General features: G+C 52.9%; 1 protein-coding gene across 1 annotated transcript in view; it reads left to right on the forward strand.

The window, feature by feature from the left end:
• BMP1 (bone morphogenetic protein 1) overlaps positions 1-21,651 on the forward strand; it is a 45,611-nt gene that overhangs the window by 16,449 nt on the left and 7,511 nt on the right. The window contains exons 10-17 of the mRNA XM_008063569.1: positions 9,237-9,339; positions 11,757-11,873; positions 12,143-12,288; positions 12,420-12,615; positions 13,245-13,370; positions 14,250-14,410; positions 14,795-14,975; positions 18,844-18,969. Coding sequence (XP_008061760.1) covers positions 9,237-9,339; positions 11,757-11,873; positions 12,143-12,288; positions 12,420-12,615; positions 13,245-13,370; positions 14,250-14,410; positions 14,795-14,975; positions 18,844-18,969 — 1,156 coding nt within the window. The remainder of the gene's footprint in view (positions 1-9,236; positions 9,340-11,756; positions 11,874-12,142; positions 12,289-12,419; positions 12,616-13,244; positions 13,371-14,249; positions 14,411-14,794; positions 14,976-18,843; positions 18,970-21,651) is intronic.

Below are 21,651 nucleotides of genomic sequence, written 5' to 3' on the forward strand. Positions count from 1 at the left end.
GGATTGCCTGACCCCGCTGGTTCGAGACTCGCCTGGGCAACTTGGCGAGACCTCATCTTTACAATAAATCAAAAAAAAAAAAAAAATTAGCCGGGCGTGGTAGCACGCGCCTGTAGTTCCAGCTACTCGGAAGGCTGAGGCGGAAGGATCGCCGGAGCCCAGCAGGTTGAGGCTGCGGTGGCTGGGAGCAGCCACTGCACTCCAGTCTGGATGACAGAGTGAGACTCCAACTCAAAAAAAAAAACGAGGATCATGGTTGGCAGATCCAACCATGCAGGGAAGCCAAGAAGATAAGAACTTTGGGAGCTGGTAGAATCCACCCTCATTCCCATCCCTGCCTTCTGAAGTCTTGCCTGTTGTTCTTCAAGGTCCAACCAAAATTCCACCTCCTCTGTGATGCCTTCCCTGACCCCTAACTCCCATCACATCCCCCAACCAGGTTGAAGAGACCCCTCCCTCCTCTGCAAAGCTGTCCGTGCTGGACCCTCCCCTAAGTCCCTGTTCTCCGGTGCTGAGGGGCGTGGGGCTCTGAGGAGGACGGGAAGGTGGATGCTTGTTCTTAGCACCACTGCTGAGGAGAATTGTTAGGAGACCACATGGAGGAGTGGCGAAGGGTGTAATTTTAAAAGCCAGAGTACCCGGGTGTGACACCTCACTGTGCTCTGGCTGTGTGGTCTTCAAGAAAGTTGCTTAACCTCTCTTTGCCTTTCTTTCTCTGTCTATAAAATGGGCCTGGTGATAGTACCTCCTTCACGGGGTTGATAGGACGATTAAACAAATTAATATACATAAGTACTTAGAGTAGTGCCTAGCACATGGTGAGAATTTAGCTGTCATTCCTATGTTCTTTTTTATTTTTTGAGTCAGAGTCTCACTCTGTCACCCAAGCTAGAGTGTAGTGGCACATTGCTCACGGCCACTGCAGCCTCGACCTGCTGGGCTCAGGTGATCCTTCTGCCTCAACCTTCCAGGTACCTGGAACCACAGGCATGCACCACCACACCCGGCTATGTTTTTTATTCATTGTAGAGATGAGATCTCACTATATTGCTCAGGCTGGTCTTGAACCCCAGAGCTCAGACAATCCTCTCACCTCTGCCTCCCAAAGCGCTGGGATTACAGGCTTGAGCCACCGCACCTGGCCGCTATGTTCTTAATCTGTTAAATGAGGACACCCTGGTCCACTTCTCCAGGCACGCTGTTTGCCTTTTTCTACTTCCAGGATTCTATTCTGAACCATTTCAAATGTCAAAATATCCTAAATGTCATAATATCTAAGAGTGAAGTTAACATTGAGTGTTTACTGTGTGTCAGACCCTGTTATAAACTTTACACATATTAACTTAGTTCCCCTAAGCCCTGTGAGGCAGACGTTACTATTATTCCCTGTTACAAATAAGGACGAGAAGGCACCGAGGTATTTGATGTTGTGCCTAAGATCGTGTGGCAGGGTCAGACTGAAGCCAGACAGTGAGTCACCCAGCAGTGTGCTTAACTGGCACAGCGTGACTCCTGCTGGAGATGAGAAGCCTGGTGTCCTGTCACTTGTCCCCTGGATGCACGCAACAAGCATGAGGTGTACTTCTCACATGTGGGGTGCACTAGGAGCCTCTGCTCCCTATCTCACTGAATCCCTCCACCTCCCCAGGGAAGCCATTGCCGTCACCTCCAATTTTAGACAAAGACACTGAGGTTCAAGGAAGCCCCGCCACAGGCCCAAGTCACCAGCCAGGAAGTGGTGGAGCTGGCCAGGTTTTCTTTGGCAAAAGGCAGTGCCCTTGCCACCGGAGCACAGCTGTTTTCACATGACAGAAGTCGGTACAACTCTTAATTAGACACCTCCAATCTCAATATAGCCATCGCTGTGCCTCCCTGTAGGATGCCACTAACCACCAGCCAGGTCTCTTCCTTCTGAGTGAGGTGACCTCTGGTTTCTCCTGTCCCTTGGGAGGTCTCGGGTGGGCCCTTCCAGATTCTGCCGGCTGGACATGGTTTCTTCTTCAGCGGGTCTGAATTCATCCTCCCTAGACATAGCCAGGGGTGACTCTGAGGATGAAGGGAAGGTGGATAGACCCTTGTTCTTGGCACAACTCTGAGTGGAATTGGTTGGCAGGCCCAGGGAGGGCTCGTGGAGGGGTAGGTGAAGGTGTGAGTTTAGGAGCCAGAGTGCCCCCATCCTTTGGCTCTTTGCCTCCCTCTTCCATCCAGCAATTCTTCTTTTTTTGAGTCAGGGTGTCTCTCTGTCGCCCAGGCTGGAGTGCAGTGGTATGATCACAGCTTACCCTAACCTCGACCTCCTGGGCTCAGGCGATCCTTCTGCCCCAGCTTCCAAAGTAGCTAGGACTATAGGCACACGCCACCATACCTTGCTAATATCTTAACTTTTTTGATAGATGAGGTCTTTCTATGTTGCCCAGGCTGGTCTTGAACTCCTGGACTCAAGCAATCTTCCCTCCTCAGCCTCTCAAAGTGCTGGGATTACAGGCATGAGCCACCACACTCAGCCTACATCCAACAACTCTTTTAAAGATATTTTTGCTGTTTATTAGATGTAACATGTACATGTAAAAATTTTGAACAATCTAGAAATGCAGAAAGTAAAAAATGAATATTCTATCTGGGAACATTAGCTTACACCTGTAACCCAGCACTCTGGGAGGCCAAGGCAGGAAGATTGCTTGAGTCCAGGAGTTTGAGACCAGCCTGGGCAATTTCGTAAGACCCCCATCTCTACAAAAAAAAAAAACAACAACCAGGTGTGGTGACTCCCACCTGTAGTCCCAGCTACTTGAGAGATTAGGGCAAAAGGATTGCTTAAGCCCACGAGTTTGAGGCTGTAGTGAGCTATGATTATGTCATGCACTCCAGTCTGAGCCGCAGATGGAGACCCTTGACTCTTAAAAAAAAAAGAATATTCTCCCCCTTGATCCTCCTCTAATCCTATTCCTCAGAGAGGACTAAAGAGTTTCAACGCTCTGATGTATTCTTCCAGACCCTTCCTTCTAGGTGTGCATGTGCATGTGAGCGTGTATGTATCTACATACAAAACACAGAAGTATTGTATGCACATGTATGTGGTCTTTTGCAGCTTGTCTTGCACTTAACAATGAATGATGGTCCCTGTTCCATGCCAGTACACATAGATCCACCTTAATTATTCTCATGACTGCTTAGAATTCCATTGTCTTGGTTTCCCTCAATTTATTTATTTATTTGTTTATTTATTTATGTAATTTTGAGTTGGAGTCTCACTCTGTCACCCAGGCTGGAGTGCAGTGGCATGCTCATGGGCACCCCAGTGTCAACCTACTGGGCTCCAGCGATCCTTCCACCTCATCCTTCCAAGTAGCTGGAACTGCAGGAGCACACTACCATGCCCGGCTAATTTTTTTTTAATTTTAGTGTAGAGAAGAGGGCTTGCCAAGTTGCCGGGGCTGGTCTCGAACCCGTGGGCTCAGGCAATCCACTCACCTCAGCCTCCCAAAGTGCTGGGATGACAGGCTGAGCCCACCAAGCCTGGCCAGTTTCCTTCAATTTAATTATTTTTATTATTTTTTTCCGGAGGCTGGAGTCTCTCTCTGTCACGCGGGCTGGAGTGCAGTGGTACAGTCACAGCTCACTGCAGCCTCATCCTCCTGGGCTCAGGTGATCCTCCCACCTCAGCCTCCTGAGTAGCTGGGAATACAGGCACACACCACTACTTTTGGCTTTTTTTTTTTTTTTTTAAGAGATGAGAACTTGCTATGTTGCCCAGGCAGGTCTCCAACTCCTGGGCTCAAGCAATCCTCCCTCCTTGGCTTCCCAAAGTGCTGAGATTATTGGTGTGAGCTACCACACCCAGCTCAATTTAATTATCAATTTAAATTTCCTGAGCCCTGTGAGGCAGATATTATTATCATTACCCTCTTGCAAACAGGAACAGAGGGGTTCCATGATATGCCTAAGATTGTGCGGCAAGATCAGATTGATGCTAGACAGTGAGACACTGTGGGGCGACATGCTTACCCGGCACAGTGTGATGTCTGCCTGGGCTGAGAAGCCAGTGTCCTGTCACTTCTCCTTACTGTGAATCTTTAGTGATGGAGATTTGATTGACATTTTTTCTAGTTTTCATTATCACCAAAAAATGCTACAGTAAATACCTTTAAACTTACATCTTGGCCGGGTTCGGTGGCTCAGCCTGTAATCCCAGCACTCTGGGAGGCCGAGGAGAGTGGATTGCCTGAGCCTGTGGGTTTGAGACCCACCTGGGCAACTTGGTGAGACCTCGTTTCAAAATACATCAAAAATTAGCCGGGCAGGGTAGCGCATGCCTGTAGTTCCAGCTACTTGGAAGGCTGAGGCGGAAGGATTGCAGGAGTCCAGCAGGTCGAGGCAGCGGCGGCCGGGAATGTGCCACTGCACTCCAGTCTGGGAGACAGAGTGAGACTCCAACTCAAAAAACAAAACAAAAACTTACATCTTCATGCACCTGGGCAAATATAACTGTATTGTCGATTCCTAAAAGCAAAATTTCATTCAAGAAATATTTCTGGCCAGGTGTGGTAGCTCATACCTGTAATCCCAGCACTTGGGGAGGCCTAGGCAGGAGGATCACTTGAACCCAGGAATTTAAGACCAGCCTAGGCAATATCATGCGACCTTGTCTCTACAAAAAATAAAAAAATAAGCCAGGCATGCTGGTGCATACCTATAGTCCCAGCTACTCGGGAGGCTGAGGAAGAAAGATCGTCTGAGCCCAGGAGGTCAAGGTTGCATTGAGCCATAATCATGCCTCTCCAGCCTGGGCGACAAAAAAAAAAAAACCCACAAAAAACTCAACTCAACTCAAAAAAAAAAAAAAAGAAAGAAATATTTACCAAGCACCTACTATATGTTATGTACTAAGGATTCCACAGTAAATTAAACAGACACAATCTCTGCCCTCATGTGGTTTACATTTTGGTGTGGGGCTGGGGAGAGACAGACAACAAACAAGTAAGAGTGCAGTAGGTCAGCTGGTGATAAGTGTTATGGAGAAAGTCTGCAGCAGGAGGGGAGGGAGTCGGGAACAAGGGGCTACTGTGTTCATGTGGGATGGTCAGGAAGGGTCTCATGTACATCAGGTGGGTTGGAGCAGAAACCAGCAGGAAGTGAAGGAACACACCTGGCTGGTAGCTAGGGAAGAGCTTTCAGGCAGCAAGTGCAAAAGCCCTGAGGTAGAGCAGACTTGGGGTGTCTGAGGGACCAGCAAGGTCAAGATGGCCGGAGCCAAGCAGGCAGGAGGAAAGTGGTGGGAGCTGGAGCTGGAGAGAGAACAGGGGCCGTGATAAATGGCCTCAGAGGTCATGGTGAGGGCATTGGGTTTTACTCTGAGTTATATCCATTAGAGGATTTGGGGCAGAGAGGAGATGTGATCCGATTTACATCATAAAAGGTGTGCTCTGGCTGCTGTGGTGGGGGCAAGGTCAAGAGCAGGGACTATTGGATGAATCCAAGAAAAAGATGGTGGTAGAGCCAGGACCCAGAGTGGAGAGGAGAGGAATGGGGAGAGGGGAGGAGAAGGGAGGGAAGGGGAGAGGAGGGAGTGCAGAAGGTGTGCCTGGTCGGGCCCAATCCAGGTAAAAGTGCTCTTGCATCCCAGTGACACAGCCAGCTCCAGTTCCAGCTCAGCATGGCTGTCTGGTTTTCTCTAGCCACAGTCAACTGTTTGGGGGCAGGCACTGAGCAGGTAGAGAGGTGGTTTCACCAAGGTTGTTGTTTTCAGGTGATTACAGGAAAGAGAAAGGGAAGCAAGAAAGCAGAAGTTGTACACAAGGAGGGGCTGAAAAGATGGACCTCAGATTTGCTTTGAAGCGATGCCATTGGTAGCCCTTTGCCGCTTCCTCTGTGATCATTTTGGGTCGTTTTTTCTACAAAGATAAAAGATTGGATAACGAGACACTGCCTAGCTCCATCGCAAGACCTAGAGCAGATTTGCAACTTCTGTGTTTCAAAAGGGCAGATTGGCCAGGCACGGTGGCTCACGCCTGTAATCCCAGCACTTTGGGAGGCTGAGGTAGGGGGATCGCTTGAGGCCAGGAGTTTGAGACCAGTCTGGGCAGTTGAGCGAGCCCCCATCTCTACAGAAAAATGAAAAAGTTAGCTGGGCATGGTGGTATGCATCTGTAGTCCTGGTTACTTGAAAGGCTGAGGTGAGAAGATCACTTGAGCTTGGGCAACATAGCGAAAACTTGTCTCTATAAAAAATAAATTTATTTAAATAATTTTAAGTCCAGGACTTTAAGGATGATAATAACTTTCCATGATGATGATTAATAATAATAATTAAGATTATATAGGACACTTTTTCAAAACATGATATAATAGTACTGCAACTAATAAAAGGTCTCCCAGACAAATGTGTTTAACCTCATAGAAGAATGAAACAAACAAACAAAAAAAAGAAAGAAAAAAGATGGGCTGTGGAACTAAGGTAGGTGAGAGGAGAAGTGAGTGGGTAGGGTGACCTTCACTGGAAATGCCACAGATGCCGTGGCTGAAGGTAGTATGATGGGACTCTTGGAGGGAGGGAGCTGGGGGGGATTGGGGGACCAGATGGAGAGAGGATCCTTGATATTGAGATTATGGAAGGGATGGACAATTCTTGATGAAGCCAGGGTCTAGGGTATGACACATTGGTGTGGCCAAGAAAGGTGGAGAGAGGTGGAGAGGTGGAGAGATGAGACCACAGCCAAGTGGCCAGGAACTGGGAAGGACTGAGCGGGTGGATGTTGCAGTCACCAGGCATTCTGACAGGCCATGGTCAGGGAGTAACCTTGTGACCTTGACACGGCACTGACCCTTGCTAGCTACAGACAGCAAATGCCAGCATCCACCATGGAATTGGTTTCATTCCAGCTTCACTCTATCTGCCTCTATCTTCTCCAGCAAGGAACTCTGCTTTCACAGGACAGGAAACCCCCTCAGGCCTTCGCATGTCCACTGTACCAGCCTCACAGGTCACAGTGAACACATTCCTGGAGTCCCTACTTGTTGCAACTATGAATACACCACAGGCTTTGGGTTCACTCTGGAAACTACCGAGGAAGTGGTTTCCCTCCTGGAAATGTGCTCTCTACCTGCTAAAATGCCCATCTGCTGAAGAGAGTTGGTCCTTTTTTTACAAGGTGTCAAATGTTCCTCCGTGTCCAGTAAGCATTTGATGAGCTAAGAGCCTGAAATGTCTGTCAGGACAGACAGTGCCTGTACCTAAGAAGTTCAATGTCAGGGTCAGGGACTCTTATCCCCATTTGATACACGAGGTAGCTGAGACTCAGAAAGGTTGGGTGGTTTGCCTAAGGACTCACGGAGGGAATGCAGAGCTAAGATTCAAAACCAGGCCCGTGTGACTGGAGTCTGAGCTTTTTCATGTGCATGTCTTATCCCTCTAAACTCTAAGCTTCTTGAGGACAAAGAAGTATTCAAGGGAAGAGTTGAGATCTGGTGCTCTTTCAGCAGTTAGTGCCCCCCGCCCAGAATCAGCACTCAATACATAGGTGATGCTTGGTGGCTCAGCCTTTTCTCTGCCTCTCTCTCGGGATCCTCCATTCCCATTTCAGAACCCCTCGGTACACTCACACCACTGTGGGCCCTTTCTGTCCCTGAGGAGACCAATTCTCTCTTAAAGGTGTTGTGGTTTGTATTATTTGACTATGAGTTAGCCAGGTGCGGTGACATGCACTTGTTGTCCCAGCTACTCAGGAGTCTGAAGCAGGAGGATTGTTTGAGCACAGAAATTCAAGTCCAGCCTGGGCAACAAAACAAGACCCCATCACTACAAAACAAAAAGGGTTTTACGTTTATTTTATTTTATTTTTTACTTTTGAGTTGGAGTCTCACCCTGTCGCCCAGGCTGAAGTGCAGTGGTATGCTCATGGCCACTGTAGCCTCAACCTACTGGGCTCAAACAATCCTTCCACCTCAACTTTCTAGTAGCTGAAACTACAGGTATGTGCCACCGAGCCCAGCTAATGTTTTTTTATTTTTATTGTAGAGATGAGGTCTCACCAAGTTTCCCAGGCTGATCTTGAACCCCTGGGCTTAGGCAATCCTCTCACCTCTCTCTTAAAATGCTGGGATTACAGGTGTGAGCCACCACGCCCAGCTCCACCCCCCATTTAAAAAAATATAGCCAGGCATGGTGGAGTGCTCCTCTAGCCCCAGCTGCTTGAGAGGCTGAGGCAGGAGGCTCACTTGAGCCCAGGAGTTTGAGGATACAGTGAGCTATGCTTATGCCACTGCACTCCAGCCCAGGCCATAGAGTGAGACTTTGTCTCTGGAAAAAAAAAAAAAAAAAGAAGGAAAGGGCTGGGCTCCCAGCACTTTGGGAGGCCGAGGTGAGAGGATTGCCTGAGCCCATCAGTTCGAGACAAGCCTGGGCAACTTGGTGAGACCTCATCTCTACAGTAAATCAAAAAATTAGCCGGGTGTGATGGCACACACCTGTAGTAACAGCTACTTGGAAGGATGAGGGAAAGGATCGCCTGAGCCCAGCAGGTCAAGCTGCAGTGGCCGTGAGAATGCCATTGCACTCCAGCCTGAGCAACAGAGTGAGACTCCAACTTAAAAAAAGAAAGAAAGAAAGAAGCCTGGGCAGTGTGACTCATATCTGTAATTCCAGCACTTTGGCGATCAAAGCAATAGGATTGCTTAATTTATCTCCACAAAAGAATTTAAAAATTAGCCAGGTATGGTGGTGCACACTTGTAGTCCCAGCTAGTCAGGAGGCTGAGGCAGAAGGCTCCCCTGAGCCCAGTAGCTTGAGACTGTGGTAACCATGAGCGTGCCACTGCACTCCAGCCTGGGTGACAGAGTGAGACTCTGACTCAAAAAAACCCCCAATAAACAAATAAACAAACAGAAAGAGGCAAATTGATTTATGAGGAAAGCTGGAGCTGGGAGTATATGCCAGAGCAATGGCTTCTTACTAGTGGTGCTGTGGGACCCCTGGGCTTTTAGGTATATTTTGAAATGGGAACAAAGAGGCCATGCGTTTTCTGCAAGGATCGGCCTGGGCTGTCTAGGAAGAATGCTGGCATTAGAGGCGGACAGCTGGGGAGGACTGGCCTTTCTGTGCCAGGAGCTCCTTTTGGGACTCTCTCAGCTCTCACCCATGGCAACCCGCCGAGCACAGAGCGGTCACTGGTTGCGGGGCTGGCAGGGGCCCTGTGCCGTGTGGGGGCCGCCGTCACCCTCTTCCTGCTCCATTGCCCTAGATCATCCTGAACTTCACGTCCATGGACCTGTACCGCAGCCGCCTGTGCTGGTATGACTACGTGGAGGTCCGAGACGGCTTCTGGAGGAAGGCGCCCCTCCGAGGTGAGCGGCACTAGCCCAGCCCCTGCCTCCTCTGAGGCTGATTCCTTCTTAGAACTTCTGTCGTCACCGAAACGATCCTCATCATCCTCCAAGGCCCAACATTGGCCAGGGTGTCATCCTGGTGTGGGAACCAGGAGTCTTGGAGTAGTTCATCGCAGCTCGCTGTGTCACTCACTAACCGTGTGACTTAGGGCAAGTCCTGTCCCTGATTTGGACATTGGAGTCTCCAGTGTGGGCTTCTGGGCCTCCGTCCAAGGGTAGCTGTCACCCTGCAGGTGCAGGAAACCATAGGCGTTGACAGAGGGAGCCAACAGGCTGTTCTGTGCAGCCCCAGACACTCTTCCCATCTGGGCAATTTCAGCGGCTCCACCACTTTCTCTTTCTGCAACGTCTGGTTTGGGGGTACCCGAGGAGATTTGTTATAAACCTGCCAGCCCATCTCTCTTTTTTTGTTTTTGAGTTGGAGTCTCACTCCATTGCCCAGGCTGGAGTGCAATAGCATGCTCACGGCCACCCCGGCGTCAACCTGCTGGGCTCCAGCGATCCTTCCGCCTCAGCCTTCCAAGTAGCCAGAACTACAGGCGCACTACTGCACCCGGCCAATTTTTGATTTATTGTAGAGATGAGGTCTCACCAAGTTGCCCGGGCTGGTCTCAAACCTGCGGACTCAGGCAATCCACTCGCCTCAGCCTCCCGAAGGGTTGAGATTAGAGGCTGAGCCACCAAGCCTGGCCACCAGCCCATCTCTTAACTCACCATGGAGGGTTACACACCCGGCCCGGTGGCCCTACCTTGGTTGTGCAGGATACTTTGTCTCTGGTAGTATGGGGGTAGGGGTGAGACGGTGGGGAACAAATGGGTCAAAACTACAGAACAGAAGGTGCTTTAAGGAGCTAGAATGAGGGCAGAGGAGGCAGGCGTTCACAGAGAGCATTTGGATCAGGTCCGAGACTCGTGTGACTCTCTTTCTCTGGGCGGAATGTGATCGGAAGGGGCTCAGGGCCCCTCTTCGGTGTTCGAACCTCTGCTCCACAGCCTCTGCCCACAGCAGCCTGGCAAATCCTGCTAGCCCTCTGGTTACCTCCCCCTCTCAGTTTCTGATATTCAAACATTTCTTTTTAGTCGCCCAAAGCAGCTGTCATTACAACACTTCCTCCCGCAGACATGTTTTTAGCGTTTCCAAGATTGCAGTTTCTTTTTCATAACTTGCATTCCTCGGCCAGCACCCTCTGTCCCTTGCTGACAGTTGGGAAACACCCATCCTCATTAGGAACACACAAATCATCCCTAGCTGATTCTTGACCACAAAGAATTCTACAGATGGCCGGCCTCACCCGCTTACTCCAACTCTCACTGGTTTTTATTGCAAAGGGGATGTTTTCTGACCCAGTCTTCAGATTCTGAGATTTATTTGGAGGCCCGGTGCATCCCCTGCATATTTGCAAATAAAAACATGTCTGTAAAAGCAGTTTGTCACATGCAAAGAAAACTGTGTTCATTTCTGATTTCTGATGATGACTTCCTTGCATGGAGACCACATTTTAAAAAGGTAAATAATGATGGTATTATGCTCTTTAAAAAGGCAGGCAGACCGGGCTCCGTGGCTCAGCCTGTAATCCCAGCACTTTGGGAGGCCGAGGCGAGTGAATTGCCTGAGCCCACGGGTTCGAGACCAGCCCCAACAACTTGGCGAGACCTCGTCTCTACAATAAATAAAAAATTAGCCAAGTGTGGTAGCATGCACCTGTAGTTCCAGCTTCTTGGAAGGCTGAGGCAGAAGGATCGCCTGAGCCCAGCAAGTCAACATTGGGGTGGCTGTGACACCCCAGCAAGTTGACATTGGGGTGCACTGCACCCCAGCCTGGGCGACAGAATGAGACTCCAACTCAAAAAAAAAAAAAAAAAAGGGCAGGCCAGCCTCAATGTTTCAAGCCTGTGATCCCAATGTTTTGGGAGGCCAAGGCAAGAAGATCCCTTGAAGCCAGGAGTTCGAGACCAACATGAAACAACACATCAAAACCCCGTGTCTACCAAAAAATAATCAATTAGCCAGGCATGGTGGTATACAACTATAGTCCCAGCTATTCAGATGGCTAAGGGAAGAGGATCACTTGAGCCCAAGGGATTCAATTGAGGCTATAGTGAGCTATGATTGGGCTCACTTCAGCCTGGGCTACAGAGTGAGACTCTGTCTCAAAAAAAAAAAAAAAAAAGATTCATATCCTATCCCTCAAGTGGTCTCTGGCTCTCCAAAGCCAAATTGGACCTTGGACCAGATAGAAGCCAACTGGAAGGTGTGTGGTCCTGGGAACGTGTACAGTGAGGTTGCCACAGATCAGGGCCTAAGTCCCCAGCCCCCTAGAGAATTGGGGACTGCTTCGGGGCTTATGGCTTCTCTGTCCACACTGCCTGTGCAGGACGGTTTTGCGGAGGCAAACTCCCCGAACCCATCGTCTCCACCGACAGCCGCCTCTGGGTTGAGTTCCGCAGCAGCAGCAATTGGGTTGGAAAGGGCTTCTTTGCAGTCTATGAAGGTATGAGGAAGAGGGTGGGGGAGGAGTCAGATATGGGGTCCCTGGGCATCCTAGAAGGACTCCCTCCTGGCACCAGAGGGGCAAGGTTGTGGGTCCCAAGGGAGGAAGCAGAGAGAACAGTGGGATTGGCTGGGCCTGTGAGGGGGTGGGGGGGGGGGACTAAGAAGCTGGGGGGACATGGGAGGGACTGGAGGAGCAGGGAAGGGGCTCTCGAGCAGGGCAGAACATGCTAACCGTCCACCCTCCCATCCCACCCCATATCCCCAAAGCCATCTGCGGGGGTGATGTGAAAAAGGACAATGGCCACATTCAGTCACCCAATTACCCAGACGATTACCGGCCCAGCAAAGTCTGCATATGGCGGATCCAGGTGTCTGAGGGCTTCCATGTGGGCCTCACCTTCCAGTCCTTTGAGGTAGGTCAGAGGCCCCGGGATCCAACACCGAATCGCCCAGTTGCCCCTGGATCAGCCCACCTCTCTGCGGGCTTCCAGGGATGGGTCCCTGGCAGCCAGAGTCCCTTGCGCTGATGGAGCCTGACCCCTAGATTGAGCGCCATGACAGCTGTGCCTATGACTACCTGGAGGTGCGCGACGGGCACAGCGAGAGCAGCACCCTCATCGGACGCTACTGTGGCTACGAGAAACCCGATGACATCAAGAGCACTTCCAGCCGTCTCTGGCTCAAGTTCGTCTCTGACGGGTCCATTAACAAAGCCGGCTTTGCTGTCAACTTTTTCAAAGGTGCCTCCTCCCCTGTCCCCCGACTCCACCCACCCCTGTGGCCAGTTCTTCTCCCTCATTCATCCTTTATTCGTCCGTTCAACACAGAGACTTCATGAGGCAAGCAGATGCCAGTAAGACTCTGGGGCCCTGCCTTTAAGTAGCTCAGGGCTTACTGGGGACAGGAGGCCAGCCCAATGAGGGGAAGAGGCAGGGTATGTCCCAGAAGCTTAGGGACGAAGCAAGGTGCATGGATTTGTTTTTAGCCATGTGACTTTGGGCAGGATAGTCTCCCTAAAACTCCATTTCTTATCTGTAAAATGGGCATAGTAATAGCGCCCCCATCACGGGCTCCATGTAAGGATTGAAGGAGAAAGGAAAGGAGAGTACTTAGAGAACAACACACAGAGGCTCCAGAAGGCAGGCTCAGAAGGAAGGTTTTGTGGGGTTTACTGGTCCACCTGTGGACAGCCATGGAGCAGGGGTGGAACCTCGGAGCTGAGTAGACAAGGCTCACAGCTGACTTCTCGTCTGGAATGGGGTGGTGGTCTCAAGAAGCTTGAGGGATGGTCTTGACCCTCAAGCAGAAGCAGGAAGAGGGACCCAGGCCCTGGCCTGGAGTCTGTGACACCCTTTCTTCCTCACTGCAGAGGTGGACGAGTGTTCTCGGCCCAACCGCGGGGGCTGTGAGCAGCGATGCCTCAACACCTTAGGCAGCTACAAGTGCAGCTGTGACCCTGGGTACGAGCTGGCCCCAGACAAGCGCCGCTGTGAGGGTGAGTGCCCCCAGACTTCCTCAGACCCCTGGTCCCTTCCCAGCCTCAGTCCTCCGGCAGACATCCCTTCCTGGAAAAGCCAAAAGGACACCCCAATGGTCTTTTCACCAGTCATGGATAAGAAATGCTTGTTACACTGCAACCCCCAGGAACACGCTGTTACCTGTGTGCTTTTTTTTCTTTTTGAGTTGGAGTCTCACTCCACTGCCCAGACTGGAGTGCAGTAGCACACTCACGGCCACCCCAGCGTCAACCTGCTGGGCCCCGGCGATCCTTCCGCCTCAGCCTTCCAAGTAGCCAGAACTATAGGCATACGCTACCATGCCCGGCTAATTTTTGATTTATTGTAGAGACGATGTCTCGCCAAGTTGCCTGGACTGGTCTCAAACCTGCAGGCACAGGCAATCCACTCATCTCAGCCTCCCAAAGTGCTGGGATTATAGGCTGAGCCACCGAGCCTGGCCTGCTCATCTTGACCTGCTAATGGATGTCACTGCCCCCCAGGGGCTCATGACCCACTATTTGGAAACCACTCTCCTTGGGTGGACACTGAGTTACAGCCTCTGGCCGTGCATGCTGCAGAGATGCCGGTGACAGCACTCCCGGGCGCAGATCTTGCTGCACCTCTGAGCTGCCCCCCTTCCTGCACCTCACAGGACTGCCCCCTCCCCTCACTACTGTCCTTGAGCCCCCACCTGTAGGCTTCCCTCTAAGGACACCACCTCCCCCTGCCTCCTTCCCATCTGCCCTAGAGGGGTCAGACACAGGCCCCTGGGCCGCAGGAGCCCACAGACCCGTATCTCCTCCTTCCTGCATCCCAGCCCACGCCTTGGGCCCTTTGGCTCCCTGCAGATGATGCCACCTCCCTTGTCCCCCCAGCTGCCTGTGGCGGATTCCTCACCAAGCTCAACGGCTCCATCACCAGCCCAGGCTGGCCCAAGGAGTACCCTCCCAACAAAAACTGCATCTGGCAGTTGGTGGCCCCCACGCAGTACCGCATCTCCCTGCAGTTTGACTTCTTCGAGACAGAGGGCAATGACGTAAGGGCACACGGGGCTGGGGAGGAGCAGGAAGGTGAGCGAAGCGGGCGGTCCGCTCAGTGCCTGCTTCCTCCCCTTCAAGAGGGGTTCCGGCAGAAATGCTCTGAGAACATGGAGGACAGACTGAGAATTCAGGGACGCACAGAAGGGAGCAGGGAGGGCCTCGAAGGCTGGAGGCACGTGTCAAGCGGGGTGAAGGACATTGAGTCAGGGAGGCCTGTGGCGCGAGGGAGACCTTGGGACCGGCTCAGCCTTTGGGAGCACAGGGAGGTTCTGATGGTGGGGAGTAGTGAACTAAAGGCTTAAGGATGCTCAGGACCGGGTGGGAGTGGCGGAGGGAAGGCTTCCTGGAGGAGGCGAGTCTGGAACTGGGCTTCTCCTCAGGTGTGCAAATACGACTTCGTGGAGGTGCGCAGTGGACTCACAGCCGACTCCAAGCTGCACGGCAAGTTCTGTGGCTCCGAGAAGCCCGAGGTCATCACCTCCCAGTACAACAACATGCGTGTGGAGTTCAAGTCCGACAACACCGTGTCCAAAAAGGGCTTCAAGGCCCACTTCTTCTCAGGTAACCCCGGACTCCCCAGCTCCGTGCCCTGCCTCCCCTCGGGGAATGGGACTTCCCTTCTTCCTGTCCCTGTATCTCACACTCCCCAGCCTCCCTAGTGCCAGACAGGCAGAGTCTGCCCCCTACTTTGCCCCACTGTCCCTCCACATCAGGCCAGCCCCTCTGGCATCCAAATCCCACTATTCCTGAGCCCTCGGGAATGTAACAGCCTGGCCTGAGGATGGGCAGTATATATGCATGCAGAAACGAAGGAGAGGCTGTTTCAGGTATCAGGAGCTGTGCCAGCCAAGGTCTGAGCTAGGGCAGGTCCTGGGAACAGGGAGTTCCGTTTGACCGAGTACGCAGGGTGGATGGAGGAGAGAGAGGAGGGTGTTTGCCTTGGACTGTTGCGACAGATCTCTGGCAGCAGTGGGGCTTCTAATCAGACCCTGCCCAAGCCAAACGGGCTCACTCCAGGGCCTTCAGAAAGATGAGTCACCCCCTCCCTTCAGAATCAAAGCCCTGGGAGCTGCCCCATGTAAGCTGGCCCATGTAAGACTTGGGCTTTGGTCCATCGGCCTCATCTGACCCTTTGATGACCCCCATCTTTGGGTGGTCTCAGTGACACCCAGTGACAGTTGGCAGCCCCCTGCCCAGCCTTCTGGGCTGGGCCGCTGGGACACAGGCAGCGAAGGGCTCTGCGGGGTGGATTGTGAGGGAGAGGAGGAGGTTGGTGGACTGCTGGAGCAAGCCCAGGAGTCCTCAGCCACAGAGCGCTGGTGGGCTGGATGGGGTGGGCAGGAAGGCAGGACGCCCACGGCCAAGTCCACGCTGCCTTCCTTCTCCCCTCCTTCGCCCAGGGTCCTGCATCCTCAAGCCCCCTATGTGGCCGCCCTGCACCCCTGCCTGTCCCACCTGGATGCCATGCACCTGCCCCTGTGCACTGGTTCCCTGCTTGGCACTGCCAGCCACCCTGCTCTGCTTAAAGTCCCCCATTGACCTTCTGCCCCACAGCCCCCGACCCACTGCTTGCTGAGACCCTCCCCCTGCAATGCTAATCCCTTTCTTCCCTGTGCCCACCGGGGACTCCTAGAGGCGCTCACCAGAGAGCTGAGGGGACGTAACACCTCTTCAGGGATGGACTCCACCCCAGGGAAACCATTACCTGCTTACTCTCGTCTCTTTCTGCCCTTCTGTTGCTCCGGTCTTGGAGGGGATGGGGGACCCACACGTCTGTCAGGCCTGGAGTTACTGTCCTGCCCCTACATTCTGCAAGACACTGTGCCCACCTCATCCTCAGCCCCGCACAGAGACATACGCACACGCACACCCGACCACGCACATTGCCCCATCACATAAGAAACCTGCAAGGACCCCCACCTGTGGGCATCAAGGCTCGCCCTCAGGGCCTGGGGCATCTGACTCTGGCCCCCCCAGGAGGGGGGCCGTTTGGACTTTTGGGACACTCACCGAGGAGACCCTAAGCCAAGAAGGAGAAGAAAGCCTGAAGACCTTCTGTCTGACCCCAGCCACCTTCCGGGGCATTTGGGCACTGTAGGGTGAGTGCCATCTCCTTGCCTGGGCCCATGCCCACCTCCCCATCCCACCCTACCCTGAAGCCTGCTTCCCCGGCTCCCAGGTGAGGCTGCCCCTGACGCTGAAGCAGACTTCCTCAGGACTCCCTCTGCATCATCCACTGACCCATTCAAGCATTCGTTTGATGAGTATTTATTTCATGCCTACTGCGTGCCAGGCACCGGACTAGGCATTCAGGATGCAAATACGAGGAAGGAGCGTGGGTCACAATATGTCAGGGAAGTCTTTTCTCAGTCCATGAGCTGGGCCCCCCGAAGCTCCCAGCACAATCACTGGCAGTGGCACCCCAGGTGGGTTGCAGGGTGCCCCTCGCCTCTGCATTTCCTGCAGGGCTGGTGCAAAGGCAGTTAACAGAGGGCTTTCAGCCAGGCTCCCTCTGGTGTGCTGAGAAAAGCCCTTGGGAAGGCCTTGGAGACTCCACCTCATGGCCCTGGATTCCTGCAGGCCCTGAGGGATCTGGCCCTCCCCATCCTGAGTTGGAGAAGCAGGGCCTTCTGGGAGCTGATGCTCCAGTCTTCAGGCTCCTCTCCTGATGGGGACCAGGAATAGCGCCTCCTTGCACAGACCCCACCTGGCCAGTTGAATTCCAGCAGGAGTATCTTTCTACCTTCATGGTTCATCTCTGGAATTCCGGGTATCCACACACCTTCCCTGAACGCCTGCCTCTGCCAGGCACATGATCCCCCAAGTGGCCACTGACAGACCTGAGAGGATGTGGCAATGGCATACACACATCTGTGACCACGTGTATCTCTGTGTGCCAGTGCACAGGGTGCATGTTCGCGTGACTGATGAGCTTTCCTGCGTGACTCTGTATCCGTGTATGGGTGCCCAGGTGCCTGCGTGTGTAGATGTGTCCATCTCTCTGTGTGTGTCCGTGCCTGTCTGTGTGTTTACATCTGTGTCTGCTTCCTCACACCAGTGTGGGAGCACATAGTGTGTATCTCTTGTGTGTACTTGTACACAGGCTAAGCAGTTGGATGATAACGTGCGCGCGCGTGTGTGTGTATGTGTTCAGCTGTGTCTATGCCTGCATTTGCATAGCGTATTATAGATGTGTATATGTGGGTGGTGTGTACCCTGGGCACATATATGTGTATGTCTGTGGATCAAAGTCCATGTTGCCATGTTTGGCTGACAGTGTATCCGTGCACGGGGTTGTGTGCAGGAATTCTGTCTGCAGGTGTGTGTTGTGTGTTTGTGTGTGTCTAATGTACTCTGTAGAAGCAGCTACCAGAATGAGCCAGAGCAGAGCTCTCCCCAAGGCCTTTCTGCCTACTGCTGCCCTGTACCAACGACTCTCCATTTCTCTCCTTCCCCGATGCGTCTGTGTGTCCTTCCAGGCCCTCACCCCGCTACAGGCTCTGTCTCTGTCCCCTGTCGCTGTGCCTCCTCCCCCCTGCTAACCCAGCCCTCCGTGCCCTGGCTGCGCCCGGACATGGCCATCCTGCATGTGTGTCCACCTGCCTTCCCACCCCACCCTTCAGACCCACCTCGGAGCCCTTGGGTCTGCTTTTCACTACTCTCCCTCCTTGGTCCTTGCCCTCCACCCCCACGCCTCGGTCCCTTTTCTCCTTCTCTCTCTCGTTTCAGAAAAGAGGCCAGCTCTGCAGCCCCCTCGGGGACGCCCCCACCAGCTCAAATTCCGAGTGCAGAAAAGAAACCGGACCCCCCAGTGAGGCCTGCCAGGCCTCCCGGACCCTTTGTTACTCAGGAACCTCACCTTGGACGGAATGGGATGGGGGCTTCGGTGCCCACCCACCCCCGCCTCCGCTCTGCCATTCCGGCCTGCCTCCCTCTGGCCGGACAGAACTGGTGCTCTCCTCTCCTCCCCGTCCCCCCTCACGGACAGGGGAGCCTTCCCCGTGTCCCGCCCCCTCCCACTTGGATGGTGTCTGTGACGTTTCCTGTTGTGAAGTAAAAGAGGGACCCTTGCGTCCTGCTCCTTCCTCTTGCAGTCTGCTTGTCCGTGTGTCTGTTTTTCCACTTGTCCGTCTGTCCAGTAAGCAGGTAATGGTGACCCATGCTGGTCCGCTCCGGACCCCTAGCCCTCCTCCACCCCACTTCTCCTCTCTCCCCCCGCAGCTGGGCCCCACTCAGCTGGTTCCGCTTGATGCAGTGTCCCATGGACCCCTTACCTCCTGGCCTCCCACTCCCCACCTGGCCTGGCTGGCTGTGGCTGACTTGGCTCTCTCCGGGTGGGAAGAAGCCGGCCAGGCCTCCACGTCCCCTGGGGCGACCAGACCTGGGCCCTACACAGACCTGGCATCTGCCCTTGTTTGCTTCCCTGCAGACAAGGACGAGTGCTCCAAGGACAACGGCGGCTGCCAGCAGGACTGCGTCAACACGTTCGGCAGCTACGAGTGCCAGTGCCGCAGTGGCTTCGTCCTCCACGACAACAAGCACGACTGCAAAGAAGGTAAGGGCGCCCCTGGACATCTGGGCTTTAAGGACCCAGTGCTGGCTGGGGCCTCCAACAGGGCCTTCCCCATCAGCCTCAGTTTAGGGTCAGGGAGCCCCCTCGTTTTGCCTCCCACCTGGGGCACAGATCACCCTCCTGCTGCCACAGTGTCTGAGCCACATGCACTCACAGCTGCCCTGAGACGCTGTTCTTGGGCTGTTCTCATGGTTAGACATACCCACGTCTTTCTCTCTGTCACTCACACACACAAAAAGCATCACACGTGCTGGTATGTGCCTGTAGTCCCAGCTACTTGGGAGGCTGAGGCGGGAGGATCCCTCAAGCACAGGAGTTTGAGGCAGTAGTGAGCTAAGATCATGTCACTGTACACAGTCCTACAGGCACAAAGGCAAGAAAAGATGATGGCTTAGAGCACAGGCTTCAGAACCAGGTGGCCTGGCCCAGCCCTGCCAATTAGCTAGCTGTGTACTCCTGAGTGACTGCCTACCCTCTCTGTGCCTCGGTTTGCTCCTCTCCTACATAAAATGCAGATAACAATATTACCTACCTCTGGGTGAGGGGAAGACATTGGGGCACTGTGAAGCATTTTGAGCAATGCCTGGCTCATAGTAACACAATCGGATATGTTACTATTATTGGTCGCAATTCCGGGGATCCTGTGGGTCCCCAAAACAGGGCTGCTGCCTTCCTGATATTGAAGCCCTACACATATTTTAAAACAGTTCTTGGATCTGGGCGTGGTGGTGCACACCTGTAGTCCTGGGTATTCAGGAGGCTGAGGCAGGAGGATCACTTGAGCTCAGGTGGACAACATAGCAAGACCTCTATCTTTTTTTTTTTTTTTTGAGTTGGAGTCTCACTCTGTCTCCCAGACTGGAGTACCATGGCACACTCATGGCCACCCCAGCATCGACCTGCTGAACTCTGGGGATCCTTCTGTCTCAGCCTTCCAAGTAGCCAGAACTACAGGCATGCACTACCAAGCCCGGCTAATTTTTGATTTATTGTAGAGAGGAGGTCTCGCCAAGTTACCCGGGCTAGTCTCAAACCAGTAGGCTTAGGCAATCCCCTTGGCCTGGCCTCCCAAAGTTCTGGGATTATTGGCCGAGCCACCGAGCCCGGTGGAGACCTCCATCTTTGAAAACAACAACAAAACCAGCTCTTAGGGCATCAGCTCTGATGCCTCTTTGGACATAATATACCACGGGCCTCCTCCAAGTCATTAATTTCATTGTGGCCCTTGCCTGCTAGGGATGTGCAATCCTAGCAGCACAACTCTGACTTGCCTCTACCACTCAATGTCTTTGTGACTTTGGGTGAGTCACTCAACCTCTCTGCGCCTCAGTTCCCTCATCCATGAAATGATAAAAAGTGATACCTACTTTGCAGGGTACTAAGCTTTATAGACAAGGCTCTGAGCGAGCACTTAATACAGTGCTTGGCAAATGACTCTCTTCACCTCGAGGCCCTCGAGGCTGCATGTTCACTCTGTGAGTCTCTGGCCCTGGACCCTGCCCATCCCTGGTTCCCCTCTTCACACCCCCACCTTCATCCCCCACTATAGTGCCTGTCTGCCTGCTTCCTCTCAGAGAGACCCATCTGACTGCATGATCATGAATAACATATACATAGCAAGACTCCATTGCATGAGTGTCAGCTTTTAAGTTTTATTTGGGGACGCCATGCTTTTCAGGGACAGGAGTCAGATTGCTGTGGATTGAGGAGACATACATAGTGAGAACGTGGTGCTAGCAAGTGTTCTGGAAGGTGAGCTGAGAAGGAAAGGAGAGAGGATGGGCCATGGCTGGAGGGGCGTGGAGAATGATGGGAGAGCTTTTTCAGGACATGCGAAGGTCCATTGGCTGTGTAGCTGGAAGAAAGTCTGAGGGTGCGTTATCTGTGTGAAAGGGTTCCCAATTTGCAGGGAGCCATGAGCTCTAGCTCTTAGAAAGACAGTCATTCAGATGGGAGGCGGGGCAGGGAGGTGAGTTTGCAGGTAGTGGTCCAGAAGTTGAGGCTACCGGTATTTGGGGACTCTGACTTTCTCAGGCGGTAGGGAAGAGAGGTGGTCTGCAGCTGGGAGCTGAGGCAGTAGCTTGAGGAAGGGGCTGAGGGTTCGCAGTGGTTGCTGAGGAGGTGAGAGACGGAACTGGAGAAGGACAAATCCAAAGAGTATCTAGTAGTTTGGGGGCTGGGCAAGGCTGGAGCTCACAGATGGGGTTTTCTAAGATGGTGCCATGGAAGGACTATGAAGGGTGCCTAGGAGCAGTTTGGGTGATCAGTCTTGTAGCCAGTTAAGCCAACCAAGGAGGAAATAGTGAGAGAAAATGGAAGAATTAAGACCATAAGTTCTTTTTTTTTTTGAATTGGAGTCTTACTCTGTCTCTCAGGCTGGAGTGCAGTGGCATGTTCATGGTCACTGCAGTCTCCACCTGCTGGGCTCCAGCAATCCTTCTACCTCAGCCTTCCAAGTAGCTGGAACTACAGGTGCATGCTACCACGCTGGCTTATTTTGTTTTGTTTTGTTTGTTTTTTTGAGTTGGAGTCTCACTCTGTCGCCCAGACTGGAGTGCAGTGGCCGCTCCCGGCCACCACAGCCTCGACCTGCTGGGCTCCGGCGATCCTTCCGCTTCAGCCTTCCAAGTAGCCGGAATTACAGGCATGCACTACCACGCCCGG

This window comes from Carlito syrichta, unplaced genomic scaffold (genome assembly GCF_000164805.1).
Source record: "Carlito syrichta isolate Samal-C Ts95f unplaced genomic scaffold, Tarsius_syrichta-2.0.1 Scaffold306946, whole genome shotgun sequence".
NCBI classification, from domain to species: Eukaryota; Metazoa; Chordata; class Mammalia; order Primates; family Tarsiidae; genus Carlito; species Carlito syrichta.